General features: G+C 39.7%; 2 protein-coding genes across 7 annotated transcripts in view; both read right to left on the bottom strand.

Moving 5' to 3' along the window:
• Window positions 1-2,800, bottom strand: part of Ccnt2 (cyclin T2) — a 31,690-nt gene extending 28,890 nt beyond the window's left edge. For 2 of the 5 annotated variants that reach the window (XM_013030815.1, XM_013030817.1), the window contains exons 1-2: window positions 2,264-2,448; window positions 1,363-1,444 (exon numbers count right to left, since the gene is read on the bottom strand). In XM_013030815.1, the coding sequence (XP_012886269.1) occupies window positions 1,363-1,444; window positions 2,264-2,421 (240 nt within the window). In that variant the 5' untranslated portion in view covers window positions 2,422-2,448. Of the gene's footprint in view, window positions 1-1,362; window positions 1,445-2,263 lie in introns of those variants that run through there. The other 3 variants (XR_001175611.1, XR_001175610.1, XM_013030816.1) reach the window with 3 other exon arrangements.
• A 9,201-nt stretch (window positions 2,801-12,001) lies between these two features.
• Window positions 12,002-20,721, bottom strand: part of Acmsd (aminocarboxymuconate semialdehyde decarboxylase) — a 54,321-nt gene continuing 45,601 nt past the window's right edge. For both annotated transcript variants that reach the window (XM_013030835.1, XM_013030836.1), the window contains 2 exons: window positions 16,308-16,406; window positions 12,002-12,072 (listed from right to left, as the gene is read on the bottom strand). In XM_013030835.1, the coding sequence (XP_012886289.1) occupies window positions 12,010-12,072; window positions 16,308-16,406 (162 nt within the window). In that variant the 3' untranslated portion in view covers window positions 12,002-12,009. The remainder of the gene's footprint in view (window positions 12,073-16,307; window positions 16,407-20,721) is intronic.

The following is a 20,721-nucleotide window of genomic DNA, read 5'->3' as shown; positions in this document are numbered from 1 at the left end:
GAGCCACCTTGCCAGCCGGAGGCTTGTAATTACTACCAGGACCATTTAAGAAAAAACCACTACCTTTCTGCTTCACAACTACCACTGACTCAAGTACTATGCATAAGAAATAACTATGAAACAAAAGAGCAACAATTACATAGATCTAAGAGAAAGAGTGGAAAGGGGACTAAAAGATACTTAATTTTATATGAAATGTGTGTGTGTGTGTATAATTTGACAATCCAAATTAAACATGATTAGAAGAGCCTAAACCAGGAAACATACTTCAAGAACATTATAAATAGGAACTTTTCTAATGCCATTTTCTTAGCAAATGAAACCATATAATGACTATCCACATTTAACATAAGATCTTTTTGATCCATTTTTCTTCTAACACTTTTCAAAATAACATTATGAAAACTGAATTAAAAAAGCAAATATAGATATTGAGGGAGCAGGGTTAAATGTTTCTAAGTTTACATTTTTGGGTGGGCTAACAAATTTAACACAGTATTCTGAAAAGACATAACTTTCAGATGTTAAAAATTTTAAACTGAACAGTTTGTCAAGATTTACTGATTTGAAATCAGTACCAGTAACATTTTACATAAAAATTAATATACATAAACATACTCCTGACATAGGATATAAGAAGTGACCTTTTATTTGTTCAAGGATGGTACTCTACCACTTGAGCCACAGCTCCACTTCTAGCTTTCTGCTGTTTCATTGGAAGTAAGAGAGTCTCATGGACTTTTCTGCTCTGATTCATCTACAGATATCAGTCTCCTAAGTAACTAGTTTTACAGGCATGAGCAACCTGTGCCCAGCAAGAGGTGATATTTAAAATCCTAACAACTAAAGAACTAACGCTGTTTGACACAAACAGAAACTATGAAATCTTAAGAATATGGTGTTAGCAAATGAAATATTTCCTTAACAGTAAATGTTCAAAGTGACATTAGTTACATTAATGTAACTATCTTAATCCTAATTCATATTTGAAACAAAGAGACGAACAAAATTAAGCTCTTTCACTGAATAGGTTAGCTTAACTACACTGTCATTACTGAAATTCCAGCATAAAGCATAAACTTTAAATAATGAAAATCATAAACGTTAAAGAAAATTATCTCTTTAGGTTAAAAATATTTTTTCTTTTATTAAAAACATTGGCAGCATCTAATAGTGCCTCACAATATAAATTTAAAAAAAAAGTCCTCTGCATTTGAAGGAAAAAGTATATCCTGCCATCTACTTTTATTGTTAACGCACAACACTAAATCGAACAGCACAATCAACCACCAGCTGACTTTTCTGTGTATAGATTTACACAAAATTCAGCAGCGATAAAAAAGACAATAAAATAGTACTTACATTTCTACTAAATTTGGTGAAAGAATGGTGCATATAAAACCTGTGCATATAAACAATCGCAGTGTTTATTGTAAGCTGAGAGCTGAAATGTAACGTTGAGGAAATAATCAGAAAATACGTCTCATGTCCAAAACCATTTCCATGGAAAATTACTGACCCGCAGAGGGAGGTCTCCTGACCCCAAAGCCTCCCGAATTTCATTCAAAACAGAACCCCGATCTGAAAATAAATGAAAGCCTGCGGGGGGGGGGGGGGCCGGCGGGGGGGGGGGGGGGGGGGGGAGGGCAGGGAGATGGGTGGTCAGGGGAGAGGAAGAGTAGGCCGGACGCCAAATAAACAGAAATAACCTCTGAGCATTTTACTCTTTAACACTGCTGTGAGGAGATCCCTGGGACTGAGGAAACTCAACACCGGACCAGTGGAAACCGGCGCGGCTCGGCTCCGCACAAAACCAACTCAGGGACATAAAGACCTCCAGTGCGCTCCCCGGCCGCCGGTGGGGAGCGCAGGTTCAAGCCTCGGAGAACAACGGGGCCCCGGATCGCGAACCTTCCTCCCTCTCCACCCCTTCGGCGACCCCGGAAAGTCTAAGCTGCCTCCCCCACGACACGGCCTGGGCGGCGCCCCTATTCCCGCCGCACCACGCGCCGGCCGGAACAGATTACACAACGCAGCTCCTCGGCCCGCATTCCCGGGCTCCCGCGTCTTCTCCCCTCCTCCGCCCGGCCCTGCGGCCGCTGGAACCCCAGCTTTCCCTCCCTCACCGCGGCCAAGGCCCTGAGGAGGCTGGGGCGGAGGCGGCGCCATGTTCCCGGGACAGCGAGGCCCGGCCACCGGGCTGGGGTTGGGGGTGGGGGGGACCAGACCTGAGGGGCGGAGGGCCCCAAAGAGCAAAGGATACACATTGAGACGCTGCCCCATCTCCTGGATGAGGTTGGCCGCCTGCTGGCGGTTCGAGAGCTCTTTGTCCGCCTCCATTCCGCAACGGCGGCTCGGCGTGTTCTCCAGCTGTTCCCGAGTGAAGAACCAACGAGAAGAAGCTCCACGGCCCGACGCCATGACACTTCCTCCTCCGCCCGCTCCCTCACCCACACCCCGCCCCTCCCGGCTCGCGGACTCCCCGCCAAGGCCGTGCGACCCCGCCCCACTCTGCTCGCCGTAGGCTTCGCCCCGCCCCCTTTCCCTGCCCGCCGCCGCCTGTGCGCGTGCGCGAAGGCTTCACAACCGGCCCCCTCCGGTCTTTTGCTTTCTTTTTCCTGCCCTCCCCTCCCCCCCTTCCTCCCTCCCGTCGCAGCGCGAGCTCACGAGACCACAATGCTCCGCGCTGTTTGTCATTGGGAGGCGCCGAAGGTGGGGGTCACGCGGAAGGAAAAGGTCGGCGCGGTGCATGCCGGGTGTAGGTTCGCTAGGCCTATAAGGTGTTGGAGGGAGGCGGCTGGCCTGGTGGTGTGGGTGGTGGGAGGGAGCGGAGTGGACGGGCCGGCCGGGCGGCCGCGCTTCGGGCCTAGCCGAGATGGGCTCGCGGCTCAGCGGTTTCTCCCGGGGACCACAGTCCGCAGGCGCTTTAAACCTTGTGCCCCATCGGGGTCTCACGCCGCCCCTGCTTGTGTGTGTGTGTGTGTGTCTGTCTGTCTGTGACCGTGGCCTGGACTTGAGCCCCGGGCCTGGGCACGGCCTCTGAGCTCTTTGGCTCCAGGCTAATGTTCTGCCAGATACTTGGGGCTTTGGGGTGGTTGCTTGGAAATTAGTCTCTCGGAATGTGTCTGCTCGGGCCGGCGTGAGATACCGACCCCGGCGCTCTCTTTTGGCTGGGGGTGGGGTGGGGGCGCGGTGCATTCTTGCAGTTACTGGGATGGAGCTAGCTGGGGTCGGGTGCATCGGAAATAGTGCTTGAGTCCTCTACCCTCAACTCAAAAGGTCCTGGAGTTTGGTTTCTGTTTTTGTTTTTTCTTTTTTTTTGGGGGGGGGGTCCGGTCGTGGGGCCTGAACTCTGGGCCTGGGCGCTGTCCCTCAGCTCTTCAGCTCAAGGCTAGCGCTCTACCACTTGAGCCACAGCACCACTTCCGGCTTTTTTCCTATGTGGTGCTGAGGAATCGAACCCAGGGCCTTAAAGCATGCAAGGCGAGCGCTCTACCACTGAGCCATCTTCCCAGCCTCTGTTTTGTTTTTTTTTTTTAACTTGCTAAGGAATATGCCCTTAAATAACTGCAGGACCAGAATCTCTAAACGAGGTCTCGAGTTCACCCTGGGAGTGTGTTATTTTTAAACCACGCTTAGCTGTTGAAGAAAAAGATGAGAGGGAAATAGTGCAACTGAGTAAAGATTGTATCTTTAGTACTTGGTAAAGTGACATACCAGTCGATTTATCCATTTTCTCTTGAAGAAGATGCTACATCGTTTCACAGTAGTTGGGTGGTGGGCTCCGAGACAACTCCTATTGTAAGTGAACAAGTATGTTTAAATTTGTAACTGTAGGCTGAAGACCCGGGAAAGGTAAGACTGGTTTACAAAAGACGGGAGACTCCCGGCTTTTGTTTGGGGCTCCTGGCTCAATCTTTTCCCTGCCCCCATTGTATTATAATGTTACTTTAATTATAGTAGTTACCTTAGACAGCTGCTTAGGGTAATTTCATTTATTTGCCTCCTGGCTTGTGACTTAGAATGCCACAGATTTGATTCAAAGCAACATTTTTAACCTACATTCACCACTCATTTATGTTGAAAACTAGAAAAAGAGAACTTCCTCAACCAAAGTATACTTGTTTACGTACAATAGAAAATTTTCGTAAGTACAAAACAAAAAATGGAAATTAAAAGATTAGGGGGGGAAGAAAATCTTGTTCATAGATGACAAATGTTGTGTATAATAGTCCAAACAAATAACAGTCTTGTAACTAATGAACAGTGATAGCTAGATTTTTGAGATACAAGGTAAATATATAAAAGTCAGTTGTTTTCCTGTGTAGTCAGCAAAAAATAGTTGGAAATTGAAATTGAAAACACATGTATTTACAATTATAGTCCCTACCTCAAAGTAATAGATGTAGATCTAATATGCAGATCTGAATGTAGAATATTACAAAATTAAGTCAAAGATCTAAAATGATTATGGGTTTATGGATTAGAAGAGTCAGATAACAATTTTTTTCCCAGTTTGGTATATTAAGTCAATGTAATCTAAACAGAATTTCAGTATGTCCCTTTAGCTACTACTACCAAATTGATTCTAAAGTTTATGTGGAAAAGCAAATGACACAAACCCCAACAGAATCATGAAGAAATTTTGGATTAAGAATGTTAGGATTGATCAATGGAAGAAAATAGCCCCACAAATAATCACCCAACCTTTGACAGAGGAGGTAGGGCAATACAATAAAGTAAGGATAGTCTTTACAACAAGCAGTACTAAAACAACTGGATATCAATGTTGAGAAAAAATGTCTAGATAGCTTATACTTTCCACATTTGTTGGGGGTTGGGGGGGGGTTACTCAGGACCTGGGCTTTGTAATCTCAGCTCAGTAGGAGGTCTAGATAGGAAAATCATGGGGTTCTAGGCCAGCATGGACCAAGTTAGCATGAGACCCTATCTAAAAAACAAAAGCAAAAAGGACTGCGAGCATGATTCAAGTGATGGAGTTCTTGCCTAGTAAGCATAAAGACAAGAATTCAAACCCCAATACTGTATAAATACTTAACAGAATAATACATTCCTGTTCCTCCTCCTTACAAATAATTCAAAACTAAGAACTGGCTGGGGTCTAGTGGCTTTAGTCTATAATTTTAGATCCTTAGGAGGCAGATCAGAAGGATTATGGTTCAAAGGCTGGCTTGAAGCGAAAGACAAACTTGGTCTAGTAGTATGTGCCTGTTATTCCAATTATAGCAGGGAGCATAAAACGAATTAAAGACCAAGCCAACCTGGCAAAAAATAAGAGTGTATCAAAAATAACCAGAACATATTGGGTGTGGTGGCTCATGTCTGTAATCCTAGGTATTCTGGAGGCTGAGATTCAGAGAATTGTAGCTCCAGGCCAGCCTAAGCTAAAAAGTTCATCAGATTCCATCTAAAAGGAAGAAGTGGCAGGCAAGTCTTCATCCCAGCTTTGGGAAGCATAAAATAAGAGGATCATAGTTGGGTCACAGCCCTGGCAAAAAGGACTAGAGACATGACTTTAGCAGTAGATTGTCTGACAATCTTGAGGCACTGAGTTCAAATTCCAGTACTGCCCCCTCAAAATAGAGCAAAAAGGATTCAAAGTGTGGTTCAAGCAGTAGAACTTTCTAGCAAGTGTCAAGTCCTTAGTTCAAACCTCAATATTCAACAACAACAAAAATCCACAGTAAAAACTGAGAAACGACTTGAATGGATACCTCACAAAGAAGATTTAAGATAAAAAAATGTCATGAGGGTATTCTTAGTAGCAGCTCATTGGAAAAGATTAGAAATGTGAGTGTCCATAAATTGAGAAATGGATGATTACAACACAAATATGTAATTTTCATTCATAGTATTCAGCCATTAAAAACCAAGAGGCAGCTTATGTACAAAATGATCACCAGAGGTTAAAACTTTGGGTGAAATAAAAAAAGAAAAGAATGCATGTAAGTACTCATAATCATAAACTGTAAGGAAAGATAAAAAAATAGAACAGATAAAATAGGTTCTTTAGGGGAATAGAGACCAAGTTGAATTTGATCTCTTTTTAACATGTTTTCAAAAATAAACTTTATTTTTAATTTTTTTCATTTTTTTATTGTAAAAATACTGCACAGAGGGGTTACAGTTACATGAGTTAGGTAATAAGTACATTTCCTATTGAGCATTATTATCTCCTTTGTTTTTCCCCTACTATCCCTTCCCTTCCCACTTGCCCAACTCCTCCTGCCCCTCGAACAAGTTTTTTTCAACATAGTGTCTTGTACATCTCATTGTTACAGTGGGTCAACCTGTATCCTTATTTCATCATTTTGTTATTTCCCTTCCCCTTCCCAAATTTGAAAAATGTATATACAAGATGCAGGGCACCGATATCAAATACAGTGAAAACAGGGGTTATACCATCTGGGAAGAACATACAAAAGAAACAAAAAAAACCCCACATAATACATTTTAAATATGTTAAAAAAAATAGGGGTTCATTTCACTTAACATCATCTTTTTTTTTTTTTTTTGGGTCCGGTCATGGGGCCTGAACTCTGGGCCTGGGCGCTGTCCCTCAGCTCTTCAGCTCAAGACTAGCGCTCTACCACTTGAGCCACAGTGCCACTTCTGGCTTTTTTCTTTTTGCTTATGTGGTGCTGAGGAATCGAACTCAGGGCCTCATGCACACAAGGCAGGCACTCTACCACTGAGCCACCTTCCCATTCCCCTTAACATCATCTTATATGGTCATATGTACATAGCTTTTGACGTTTTTTTGCATGTCCTAGACTTATACTAGTTATTGCAAATAAGGGAAACCATGGGACCTATGTTTCTTTGGGCTTGGCTTACTTCACTTCATATAATTTTTCCAAGTCTTTCCATTTCCTAACAAATGGGGCAATGCCATTCTTTCTGATGGAGGTATAGAATTCCATTATGTATATATACCACATTTTCTTGATCCATTCATCTACTGAGTGGCATCTGGATTGATTCCATATCTTAGCTATGGTAAATAATGCTGCAGTAAACATAGTTGTGCTGGTAGCCTTAGTATGTTTGTGATCATTTGGGTAAATGCCCAAAAGTGGGATTGCTGAGTGTAGGGGAGCTCTATGTGGAGTGTTTTGAGGAACCTCCATACTGCTTTCCAGAGTGGCTGAACAAGTTTACACTCCCATCAACAATTCAGTAGTGTTCCCTTTTGGCCACATCCCCTCCAGCATCTGTTGTTATTAGAGTTCTTGGTAATAGCCATTCTAACTGAGGTGAGGTGGAATCTCAATAATGGCTAGAGAAGATGAGCATTTCTTTAGGTGTCTTGGCCATTCGTCTCTCTTCAGAGAAGTTTATCTTTAAGTCTTTAGCCTACTTTTTTATCAGGCAGTTGTTTCTTTGAAGATTTGTTGTTGGGGGATTTAGTTTTTTGAGTTCTTAAGTATAGTTTAGATATGAGATCCTTATCTGTTGTATTGCTATTGAAGCTCTTCTCCCAATCAGTGGGCTTTCTGTTGATCTTGCTAGCTATGTCCTTTGCCTCGCAGAAACTGCAGTTTCATGCAATCTCACTTGCCCAACCTATCTTTGATTTGTTGTGTTTCTGGGTCTTTATTAAGAAAATTTTGGCCTGTGCCAAGGAGCCCTAGAGTTTCTCCTATTTCTACCTGTAATATTTTCATGGCGTCTACTTTGACTTCAAGGTCTTTGATCCATTTGGAGTTGATTTTGGTGGAGGGTGATATATAGGGATCTAGCTTTAGTTTTCTACAGTTATTAAACCAATTTTGCCAGTACCATTCACTGAAGAGGGTATCTTTCCTCCATTCTATTTTTTTTAAGCTCCCATATCAAAGATTAGGTATGTGGATTCATTTCTGGGTCTTCAGTTCTATTGCATTGGTCCTCAGGTCTGTTCTTGTGCCAGTACCAAGCTGTTTTGATTACTATGGCTTTGTAGTAGAGTTTGAAATTTGGTATTGATATTGCTCCAGCACTGTTCTTTCTGCTAAGGATTGTTTTTTCTATTCGGGTCTTTTATTGTTCCATATGAATTTTTGGATTGCTTCTTCTGTTTCATCGAAGAATGAGGTTAGAATATTGATAGGTATTGTATTGAATTTGTAGATAGCCTTTGGAAGTATTGCCATTTTTACAATGTTAATTTTCCCAATTCAGGAACATGGGAGGTTTTTCCACTTCCTAAGTTCTGCTTTAATTTCCTTTTTTAGGTTTTTAAAGTTTTCATCATAAGAGGTCCTTCACTCCTAGGTATCTTATTTTTTGTGGGGCTATTACAAAAGGAGTTGCTTTCCTGATTTCAACTACGCTCTTCTCATTGTTGGCATACAGAAAGCCATTGATTTTTGAGGGTTAATTTTATACCCTGCTACTTTGCCAAAGTTTCAAATCAGCTCAAGTAATTTGGGAGTGGAGTCCATGGGATTCTTTAAATACAAGATCAGGTCATCTGCAAAGAGGGAGAGTTTTACTTCGTCTTTCCCTATTTGGATCTCCTTTACATTTGCATCTTGTCTTATTGCTGTAGTTAGGCATTCTAATACTAAATTGAAGAGAGGTGGAGAGAGTGTACATCCTTGTCTCATTCCTGAGTTATGGCTTTAGCTTTTCACTGTTGGGAGCCGACAGTAAAGTTTAAAGGTCATCTTGACCCTGGTACTCACTTGAAGGCACATTCAAGGAACTGGCTTGCTTAGAAAACACCAGGTGCCCTGGATTGCTTTGCTATGTCTGCAGAGTTTGTTTTGCTTTCTACCAGTTGACCTTCTCTTGTTTTTACTGCACTCTGTTTTTATTGAAATTTTCCTTGTTTTTCTGGATTATTGTAACCTTATGTTACCTCTTGACTTCTAATAGTATATGTTAGAGAAAGTTAAAAATAAACGGGGCTGCAGTCTTGAGCTGCCGACCCCATCCTTTGTTTTATGTCTTTATTTTTCCGCATCCTCGCCCCCTAATTCAGGATTCCCTTTCGTTGCCGGCAGGCTCCTGCATTTCACCATTAAGTATAATGCCGGCTGTAGGTTTGTCATACACAGCCTTTATTATATTGAGTAATGTTCCATGGATTCCTAGTTTTTCCAGCACCTTCATCATAAAGGGGTGTTAGATCTTGTTAAATGCTTTTTTCTGCATCCATTGAGATAATCATGTGGTTCTTATCCTTGTTTTTGTTGATGTGATGAATTATATTAATCGATTTGCATCCCTGAAATGAATACTCTTTGATTGTGGTGTATGATTTTTTTGATGAATTGTTGAAGTCGATTGGCCAAAATTCTGTTGAGAAGCTTTACATTGATGTTCATCAAATAAATGGGTCTATAGTTCTCTTTCTTTGATAAGTCCCTGCCTGGTTTTGGGATCAGGGTTATGATGGCTTCATTGAAAGAGTTTGGTACTGAACTTTCACTTCGAATTTCATTGAAGAATTGGAGGAGTATTGGTGTGAGTTCTGCTTTGAAGGCCTTGTAGAATTCAGCTGTAAACCCTAAACTATATTATTAAATTTTTTTTCATTTTTGTGTGCCAATCCTGAGGGCTTGACCTCAGGACGTGGGCGCTGTCCTTGATCATATTTGGTCAAAGCCAGCACTCTACCACTTGACCCACTGCTTTACTTCTTGCTTTTTGGTGGTTAATTGGAGATAAGACTCCCATATGCTTTCTTGCCCCTGCTGACTTCAAATTGCGATCCTCAGGAATCAGTCTCCTGAATAGTTAGGATTACCGGTATGAGGCTCTTGCTATACCCAAATTAAGGGAATTGATTCTTATGGTACTTGCACAATTTAACATTTTTGTTTGTTTGTTTGGTAATGGGGCTTGAACTCTGGGCCTGAGGGCTGTCCCTCAGCTCTTTAGCTCAAGGAGAATGCTCTACCACTTGAGTCACAGTACCCTTCCGGTTTTCTGATCCTTAATTGGAGATAAGAGTCTTACAGGCTTTCCTGCCCAGGCTGGCTTTGAACCATAATCCTCAGATCTCAGCCTCCTGAGTAGCTAAGATTACAGGATTACCAGCACCAAGCTACAGTTTTTGGTGATAGTCCTGGAGATTTGAACTCAGGGTGGGGGTGCTGTCCCTGAGCTTTTTTGCACAAAATTAATACTCTTATCATCTGAGCTACTGATCCACTTCTAGTTTTTTGTTTGTTGGTTGTTTTTGGTTTGTTTTTATGTTAATTACAGGTGTGAGTTTCAAGGACTTTGGTGAGCTGCCTTTGAACAGTGATCAAATTTCAGCCTCTAGAGTAGCTAGGATTACAAGCATGAACCACTAGTAGGTGGCCATTTTAACACTTTTTTTTAATTGTGAAAATACTGTACAGAGATGTTACAACCACGTGAGCTAGGTAATGAGTACATTTCTTATCAAGCATTGTTGTCTCCTCCTTTGTTTCCCCTTCCCATCCCTCACTCCCACCAAAGTTGTAAAGTTCTTTTTTTTGACATAACGTCTTGTACATTTTGGAATGCAGCCAGAGGTATATGAACTACAGATGTTCATTACCTGTCTCATATACAAGTGCCTTTGTAGCAGCTCAGGTGGAATGAAGTCATAAAGTCACTAGACAAAGCAACCTGAATTGCTCAGATCATTCTTCACAGCTAGCTTCCTATATCGTGCTCAGTATTTTAAATTAAAAGAGCTTCTGGTAAAGTACATTTGTAGACTAAAACTATAATGGCAAGAATGGATAAGTTGTCTGGCATTGGTGGCTCACACCTGTAATCCCAGCTACTCAGGAGGCTGAGATCTGGGGACCACAATTCAAAGCTAACCCAATCAGGGAAGTCCATGAGACTCTTTTTTTTTTTCAAGTGATAATTTTTTTTTATTATTGTGAAAATACTGTACAGAGGGGTTACAATTACATGGGCAAGATAATGAGTACATTTCTTATCAAGCATTGTAGACTCCTCCTTTGTTTCCCCTTCCCATCCCATCCTCTCCCCCCACCCCCCAATCCATGAGACTCTTATTGCCAATTAACCACCAGAAAACTGGAAATGGAGCTGTGTATTAAAGTGGTAGAGTACTAGCCCAGGGACAGCACCTAGGCCCCAAGTTCAAGCCTCACAACCTAAACAACACACACACACACACACACAGAGGATGGATTAGTTTTATCCAGTCTGAAGTCACAGGTATGTTCCCATAATTTTGCCCTTCTGTCTATGTCCTATCCTGTAAAACTAAAAAAAGAAAGCCATATCTATCCTAGACTCAGCTCAAGTTCCAGACTCTGGGAAGATCTGCCCAGTTAGTCAAGATCAATATGAGTTTAGTCTTCATGTTGTATTGTTCAGTAATTTCAATTTACTTTTTTTTTGCGGGGCGGGGGGGGGGGGTTGTCATGGGGCTTGAACTCTGGGCCTGAGCGCTGTCGCTCAGCTCTTCAGTTCAAGGCTAGCACTCTACCACTTGACCACAGCACTACTTCCTTGTTCAGTAATTTTCTCATGTACTTTTGCTTCTTTAATTGGATTATAAGCTCTTTGAGATTATGGGTTTCCTATGTATGGGCTGCATTTATCATGCAAAATATTCACTAATATTGAGCTAATGAAAAAAGCTCTGAGTGGAAAAAACAAGTTTTTCAGGTCCATTCCAATGTCCTTGATAAAAGGAAAACATCCGTGAGTCCTATAAAGTGAACCCTTATATAAACCATTAATAACATTTTTAGTTTTCCAGAGTAATTTTTTTAACTTATAGAAATGTAGTTTATTTCATGCAGTTACGTAATTTCATTTAACAGTTTTCCAGAGTAATTGAGGAGGAACTGGACAATATTTTTTGATTTGCATATGAGATAATGTACTGCTTTTCAGAATAGCAATGTGAATCATGCCTATTATGAACAATTTAGGATACTTAGGTATATTCTATTTCTGGGAAAAGTGGTTCAAATAGGGTTTTAGTAATGCATATATGACACACATTTATCTTCATGAAGTTTTGTTTTTATACTGAATTCATTCAAATTGTTTTTTCTCAAGACCCAAAAATGCCAGTGCATTACCAGCTTTGAGTTTTTCCTAAAAAAGAGAGAAAGAAGTGTTTATTACTTTATTATTACTATTACTAGTGAATGTATTTTTTAGTACTGGTCTTGGGGTTTCAGCCAAGGGCCTGGGCCCTTTAGCTTTTTTATTCAGGGCCAGCACTTTCCACTTGAGCCACAGCTCCACTTTTTGGTGTTTTATTAGAAATGAGTCTCATGGACCTTACTAGCTGGGCTGGCTACTCAGATCTCATCCTCTTAGTAGCTAGGATTACAGGTGTGAGTTATTGGTGCCTAGCTCATTATTGATTGCTTTAAAGTACGTTATTGAATGTCTTCAGGTGTTTTTTTTTTAAAACCTCTCCAGTATGAGACAAACATATTAGTAGGTTATTACTAAAACTCTTTAGACTAATGATGATTTTTGTGCTTTTTTTTTGAGTTTTACCATGCTGTCCTCAAAGTCATTATGTAACCAAGAGTGGCCTTGAACTTAACATCCTCATACCTCAGCCTTCTTGGGGTTGGGATTTCAGGTATGTACCACTCTATATGGCTTTGAACCCTGCTCCCCTACCATTTGAAGTCTGAAGCTTAATTATAGAAGAAAAGAAAGGTGCTTATAAAGGGAAGAGACTTCCTAGGAAAGTGCTCTTCTTTGAATATCATCAGTGAACTGTCTAGTAGGTCTTAGGGAGTGCTTGGAAGCAAATACAGAAAAAAGATGTTTAATTCTATAGGACAACAAGGCTGGAACCAGCAATGTAGCCATTCTCTGGCTTTCATGCCTTATCCTTATGGCCATCAGTAAAAGATAAGCTCTTTCATAGCAAGAGAAGTAATAACATGAGTCTCGGGTTGGGTACAAATCTGTACATTTCATAAATTTCATGAAGAACTCCTAATTTTTCTCTATCCACTCTACTTTTATCAACTATATTAACTCTATAGAAAGAAGTGATTTGATAGGAAGCTTTGTAATATCCTAACTGATCTGTGTCTAGTCTGTAAAGATAGACAGGTAGATGATGGTAGAAGGAAACATGTATGAAGTTGTGTAACATTCATACCATTCATGTATCTATCTGTATGTCATAATTGCTTCAGGATTCTTACATAGCTTTGAAACGTGGAGACTCACAGCAGAGATCTGTTAGTATTCTTCCCACAAAACACACTGGGGCCATTCTCTTCAGAGAACATTTTAGAAGTGATGGTAACTGCTTGGAAAAACCATTACTTTTTAAAATATGTTGATACTGTGTACCTTTTGAAGGTGATACCTTTTGGTGTGTTAGATAGAGACCTGATCCTGAAGTACAGGGTTTTGGAGTTGCTTCTGTGTAATGTAACTCAACCCTTTTGTCTCTTTTAACAAATTTAACAGCTAAGTCTTTGTTTTCCTTCTCTACATCTTGATGGTAGAATGAATCTTCACAATGTTTTTGTACTCATCAAATGGAGTTGATATTATAGCTTAAATTTTTGTAGGGTGTTTACCTTCTTATGGTTCAAAATTCAAGAGGTATAAAACAGATACATTCTTTCACTACTGCCACCCAAATTCCACTTTTTCTTCCCAAATTTATCAGTTATTCTTCCAGAGATATTTTATACATGTATAAGAAAATATTTATCTTTGGTTCCAATGCTATTATTTTACACAAATGGATTAGTGTAGTGTCTACTAGTGGATTGTGAAATTGTGATAATGTGTTTATATTTTTTTTTTGGCAGTACTGCAAGTCCTCTACCAGTTGAGTCATAGCTCCACCCCTTTTTACTTTAGTTTGCTTTTAGATAAAGTCTCATACTTTTGCCTTGGCTGGACTTTTGCCTTGGACTGCAATTGTCCTATTTTATCCTCCTGAGTAGCAAAGATTACAGGCTTTGAGTACCAGGTCAATTTCTTGCTTGTGCCCTGTACCAGTGACTCATGCCTATATATCCTAGCTAATCAGGAGGTTAAGATCTGAGGGTCAGAGTTTGAAGCCAGCCTGGGTAGGAAAGTATTTGAGACTCTTATCTCCATTGAACCATCAGAAAAGCCAAAGTGGTGTTGTGGCTCAAAGTGGTAGAGCACTAGCCTTTAATGGAAAAAGTTCCTGAGCCCTGAGTTCAAGCCCCATAACCACCACCACAAACAGCAAAAAAGTCCTGGCTTGTTTTTGAGATAAGGACTTTTAAACTTTTGCCTGGGCTGTCGCTAGGCCATTCAGAAGATTTGAATGGTATGCCTTTCCCTTGCCTTCCCCTGGCCTCCATTGCTCTCTCCCCTCCTTCCTGTCCTTCCTTCTTTTCCTTATTCTGTTTTGTTTCTCTCTCTCTCTCTTTCACTGGGGCTTGAACTCAGGGCCTCACATTCTTGTTTAACTATTGCATTCAAAGCTGGTGTTCTACCACTTAAGTCACAACTCCATATAGAGTCTCTCGGATTTGTCTGCTGGGCTGACAAATCTGATCCTAGAACCTGATCTTCAAATTTCAGCCTCCTGAGTAGCTAGGATTACAGGCATGAGCCACCAGCATCTGGGTTGAATGGCTATATCTCTCCTGCTCCTGGGGTTTGAACTCAAGGCTTAGGCATGGTCCCTTGGCTTCTTTTGCTCAAAACTAGCACTCTACCACTTGAGCCACAGCTCCACTTCTGGCTTTTTTTTTTTTTTTTTTGTAATTTATTGGAGATGTCATGGACTTTCCTGCCTGGGCTGGCTTTGAAACACAGTCTTAGATCTCAGCTTCCTGAGTACCTAGGATTACAGGCATGAGCCATCAGTGCCTGGCTTGAATAGCTATTTAACAGATAGGAATAGACATTAAAAAAAACAAAATGAAACTTTGGGGTTCTACTCTAGGAAGAAAATAAGTATGCAAAAAAGAATTGTGACTTAAAAAATCTTTTGTAAGATTTTAAAGAATATTCGTATGTGACCATTCTTGACCCCTGGTAGTGATTGGTTTTAAAGGCCTTAGGGGGGAAATAGTAATTTTAGGGGATTAGGTGCAGGAGGAGATGGCAAAGGGGAAGACATATGAGAACATTCACTGTAAACTCATTTTGGTCCAGGAGCTAAAAGGGTAGTTTAGGTAATGATAGCAAAATGACACATTTTAGTAACATTTATCCACAAAAAAATACATTTAAGCGAGGGAAGGGGGTGACATTGTTAAAAAAAATGTACTCTTTATCTGACTTATGTAACTATAACCCCTCTGTATATCACCTTTATAATGACAATAAAAAATGAAAATAATACATTTAAAAATACATGTTAAAATTTATTTAAGTCAGGCACTGATGGTTCACATGTATAATCCTAGCTACTCAGGAGAGTCAGATCTGAGGATCACTATTTGAAGCCAGCCTGGATAGGAAAGTCCATGAGACAATTTTCTCTTAATTTCCCAGCAGAAAATTGGAGATGGTGCTTTGGCTCAAAGTGGTTGAGCATTAGCCATGAGCACAAATATTCATGGACAGTGCCTGAATTCAAGGCCCAGGACTGACTAAAAAAAAGTTTCTAGAGTGCTCTGAATCCTTGGCTGCTTGTTCTTGAAAGAAACTTTGGTCTCAATATCCAGAATAACTAGAGCCATTGCAAATTTTGAGATGGATAGATTTGTAACAGGAATATTCAAGGAAAAACAGATACTTTTCTTATGACCCATTTAACGTGTAAATTTATGCTATTTTAAAAAAATTATGTTATTATGGGATGCTTGTTTGCAGTTTTTTCTTGGTTTTATGAATTTAGCTGTACTAGGCTGATTTTTATCTTTACAGTTTTCTTTCTTGGTTTTATGAATTTAGCTGTACGAGGCTGATTTACATCTTTACAGTTCTCTTTCTTGGTTTTATTAATTTAGCTGTACTAGGCTGATTTTCTTTTCGTAGGTCGTGGGGTCTGAACTCTGGGCCTGGGCTCTTCAGCTCTTCAGCTCAAGGCTAGCTAGCACTCTACCACTTGAGCTACAACGCCACTTCCGGTTTACTGATGGTGTATTGAAGATAGGAGTTTCACGGACTTTCCTGCCCGGGCTGGCTTTGAACCTCGATCCTCAGATCTGAATAGCTAGGATTACAGGCGTGAGCTACCAGCTAGGCTGATTTTCTTTTGTCCTTTAACAGCCATTTCTGAAGATCTAGTGATAGTTCTAGTCATAGTTAATGTAACAGCTGCTCTGTATTTGTTACCATTTGTCAAAATGCTCAGAAACCAAACTCAATTAGAACAGCAAGACTCAGGAAGAAGAAGATGACATACATACCTTTGTTTCTTCATCAAATTCTTCCATGGACTCTATCAGTTTCCCAGGTTCTAGCTCACCTAGTGGAAAGGGGTAATCAGTTCCCAAAATGACTTTATCCTACAAAGAGAAAATGTATTTTCATTTACAAATTTTAAGAACATCAAACACCCTATATAGACTTCATTTAATTATATATACTTTTATGATGAAATAACAAATTTCCTCCTGATGAAAAGAAAATCGTCAAAAAATTTTTTAATAGTTCAACTTTTAACATTATTTCCAGTAGGTGTCACTATTAGGTCTACTAAAGTTGCAAATCAAACTTAAAAATCTTTCTTCCTCTCCTCTCTTCTCCTTTCTCCTCCCCTCTCCTCCCTTTCCCTTCCCTCTCCTCTCCTTCCTTCTTTCTATAACTGCAATATTGCAATACAAGAAATAGGCATTTACTTAGTAAAATACATTGACACATTCATATCAAGTTAAGGACCCTTTCTTAGAATGATATAACACCGTTGATTACACTTTTTTTTTTTTTTTTGGTCGGTCATGGGGCTTGAACTCTGGGCCTGGGTGCTGTCCCTCAGCTCTTCAGCTCAAGGCAAGCTCTCTACCACTTAAGCCACAGTGCCACTTCTGGTTTTATGGTGGTTTATTGGAGATAAGAGTCTCACAGACTTCCCTGCTGGGATTGGCTTTAAACTGTGATCCTCAGATCTCAGCCTCCTGAGTAGCTAGGATTACAGGTGTGAGCCACCACCACCTGGCTTGATTTCACAATTTTTGAAAGCACATTAGAGTTTGAAAGAAGATTGGATACAAGGTAAAAGCAAAATAAAACAAAACCAAAAAAAGCATAAACCTCATAGCAGTTCAATCATTGTCTGGTAGATAACAGGATTTTTTGAATGGCATAGCTTTAAATTTCCTTTAGACACTATACAACAGAATCACAGGCTTGTCAGTCTATAATAAGCAAGTTTGCTCTTCCCCAGGAGTCAACCATGTGAAAAAGACAGCTGCCACTTAAGGAATGGAAAACTGCTTGATGAGACCATATACAAAGTGTTTAAAAAATCGTTTATTATGTGAAATGTTAACTTTTATAAAAAGTTCAATATACATCACGATTACAGAAAGTCACCTTCCTGCAAAAAAGGTACAAAAGCTATATACTCTATTATAGAGTTCATAATCAGGGTAGCAGAGCCTTTCTCCAGATCAGAAGACCAGCTCTGTCCCCACCTTGGCAGAGTTCGGGAGAGCAGCTACTCCCCTCCTCCTCCCAAAAGCCCCTCGACTCTCTGCTACGACAGTCTTTGTCAGTCGTGTGCTAGAATCTAGATGTGCCCTAGTCAAGAGAGCATATGTTGTCCTTGTACTCAGGGAACTTATTACTGAGAATGAGGGAAAGTAATAGTATCAAAATATAATAAAAACATATCTCGTTAAAAGACTACACAACTAAATTGTAGAATATCTGAAAATAGAAAAGAATAAAGAATATTTTATATGCTGAAATGAATACATGTAAAGAGGAATGGTGTTGAAGGCATATTGTAAAGAAGAAAAATGTACTGAACAATGTATCTGTTATGCATGTTTCTGTGTTTTTTTTTTTTTTTGGCCAGTCCTAAGGCTTGAACTCAGGACCTGGGCAGTATCTCTGAGCTTCTTTTGCTCAAGGCTAGTACTCTACTACTTGAGTCACACAGTACTACTTCTGGCTTTTTCTTTGTATGTAGTACTGAGGAATCAAACCTAGGGTTTCATGCATGCTAGACAAGTACTGTACCACTGAGCCACATTCCTAGCTGCATGTTTCTGTTTTTAATGAGGGACTTATGGACCCACAAATGCATGATTGTACATATAAAACCTAATTCAGGAATGATGCAAGTAGTAAAGCACTTGCCTATGGTGTACCCAGACACAAAAAAGTGACCTCAAATTTGGACTGATACACGGCTTTATAGTCATACACACACACACACACACACACACACACACACACACACACACAGAGTCATATATGTAGACATATACATACATATGACCATCTGCTTTTCCTAAGAAAATGTTTAGCATTCCTCATACATACTTGAGAAATTTTCTAAGACTAATCAATTTAAGAACACTTCCCTAGAAACCTACTCCATTATTAGACTAAAACGAGGGTAAGACCTTCAATAATTCAAGGAGACTTCCATGTTTATTTTTTTCTTTTTTAAATCCAGTGAACATAAATTGTCTAGCCATTTTCCCCATATAGCAGCTCTGCCAAGTGTGATTATTTGAACTGGACTTTTGGGAAGCCTCTTCCTGAGGACAAGTTTGGAATATAACTGACACATACTTATAATCCATTTGAGACTTACTTAACAAATGTATTTGTATTGAAGGAATGAATGAAAATATGAAAGAGGGAAGTCTTATGTAACAAGACCTGAAATACTAAATATATTTTAAATACTCCAAGTAGGTGCTATTGTGAGGGCAAATAACATGATTTGCACCAAAGAAAATATTTTTAGGCCTTACTAATACATTTTTATGAAATAGGAAAGTATATAATAAAGTTTATAAAAGGCTAGGTAAACTAGCAAATCTGTTTCAAGGTTTCTGTATTAATTTCTCTATGAAACCAAGAAAATAGACCTGCTGATAAAAACCCTAAAGACCCAAAGTTATGTCCCCTCACATCTGTACCAACAGCTGATCTTATTCTAAATTGTCTGCTTGGTATTCAGTGGACGTTCATTTGTCTTTTTTTTCTACCTTCTCTTGCCAAAGCTGTTTACAGTTGCAAAACACAACACAATTTTCAAGTCCCATGCTTATACCACATTTGTCAACTGTATGAACATGAAAGTGAAAGCTAGGAATTAATTTTGTTTTCTAATCAAGAATACTTCCCTTCCCACTAGCATAGTCTTCTCAGATATAATAAACATTTTTAAGAGGAGGTCTGTTTTTATTAATGTAGAGAAAAATAATTCTAAGAAATAAAAACCGTTTTTCTGCAATTCATCCTTGATTAAGATACTTCCTTGTTTTCTTTCCTAAGTTAATTCACTGCTGAATATCACATTCATTTTGTAACACTATTTAAATATTTTTTGTACTTATTGTTAACAACTCCTTTCTACAGGATGTTAATTATTATCCGGCTTGTGAATTTTTCTTACTTGAGACCTGTACTTCTTTTATTAGTGTACCTTTTATTTATGATTTTTGGTAAACTTTTAGACTTATTTTGTGTGTGTATATATGGGTTCTGGGGCTTAAACTCAGGGTCTGGGCACTATTTCTGAGCTTGAGGCTGGTATTCTACAACTTGAGCCACAACTTTACATCCAGCTTTTTTGGGGGAAGGGAGAAGAGGGAATTAATTGGAGATGAGAATCTCATGGACTTCACTAGTCAAGCTAGCTTTGAACTGTGGCCCTCAGATCTCAGCTTCCTGAAGGTAGGATTGCAGGCATGAGCCACTGTCACCTGGCTAAGTTTTAGACTACTTTTAACTTGTAAGATATAAAGGAGAGAAAAGTAGGCATAAAAACTGGAAATGAAATTCTCATTGAGGTTTCTTATGATGGAGATGAGATGGGGGAATGAATGTCATCAACCATTCTATGGTCTTGTTGGATGAAGGCAATACATTGCATCTCTGAATTCCAGAATTTACTTGATAAATGCTTAGTAAATACTTGAGTTAAAATACTTTTTCAATTGTTATTTCTGTAACATATTTTCTTATAACTGCAAATTGGCCATATGTTTAATTAATTACATGAAGAATACTGGGTTTAGAATGTTTATAATGTAGCCTTGGGTGACTATTGCTGTATTTCCTATTGACCTTAGTCCCCTGGGCTAAGTGTTTCCAAGTAAGGTTCCCAAGTTTTATACATAATCATACTTATCACTGGCCTGTTCAAGGCTGAATTTTCTTATCTTGTCTGTAATCCAAGATTTTATTCCTTTGAGATCTACCATGATCATGAACCAATTTTTAAATTGTTCTAATGTGATTGTAATGTAACATTTCACAGAATCTACTGAATTTTAATAACCTTTTTTGTGATAACAAGGTTTTACCTTGGCTTCACTGTTAGTGGACAATTGTCATGACTTAGTAGGGATGTTCTGAAGATTCTGTTTGAGTTGAGTGTGGCAGTACATGCCTGTAATTCCAAAACTGAGGAGACTGAGGCAGAAAAGTCACAAATTTGAGGCCAGTATGAACTAGATTGGAAGACCCTGTCTTATAAACAGTAAACAAACAAAGGCTCTCTTAAACTCAAAGGAAATTTTTTTTTTTGCGGGGGGGGGGTCTGGTTGTGGGGCCTGAACTCTGGGCCTGGGCGCTGTCCCTCAGCTCTTCAGCTCAAGGCTAGCGCTCTACCACTTGAGCTACAGCGCCACTTCC

The sequence above is a fragment of the Dipodomys ordii genome, unplaced genomic scaffold (assembly GCF_000151885.1).
Source record: "Dipodomys ordii isolate 6190 unplaced genomic scaffold, Dord_2.0 Scaffold133, whole genome shotgun sequence".
Lineage (NCBI taxonomy): Eukaryota > Metazoa > Chordata > Mammalia > Rodentia > Heteromyidae > Dipodomys > Dipodomys ordii.
Note: the sequence above shows the minus strand (reverse complement) of the source record. Positions and strands in the feature narration are given on the sequence as shown.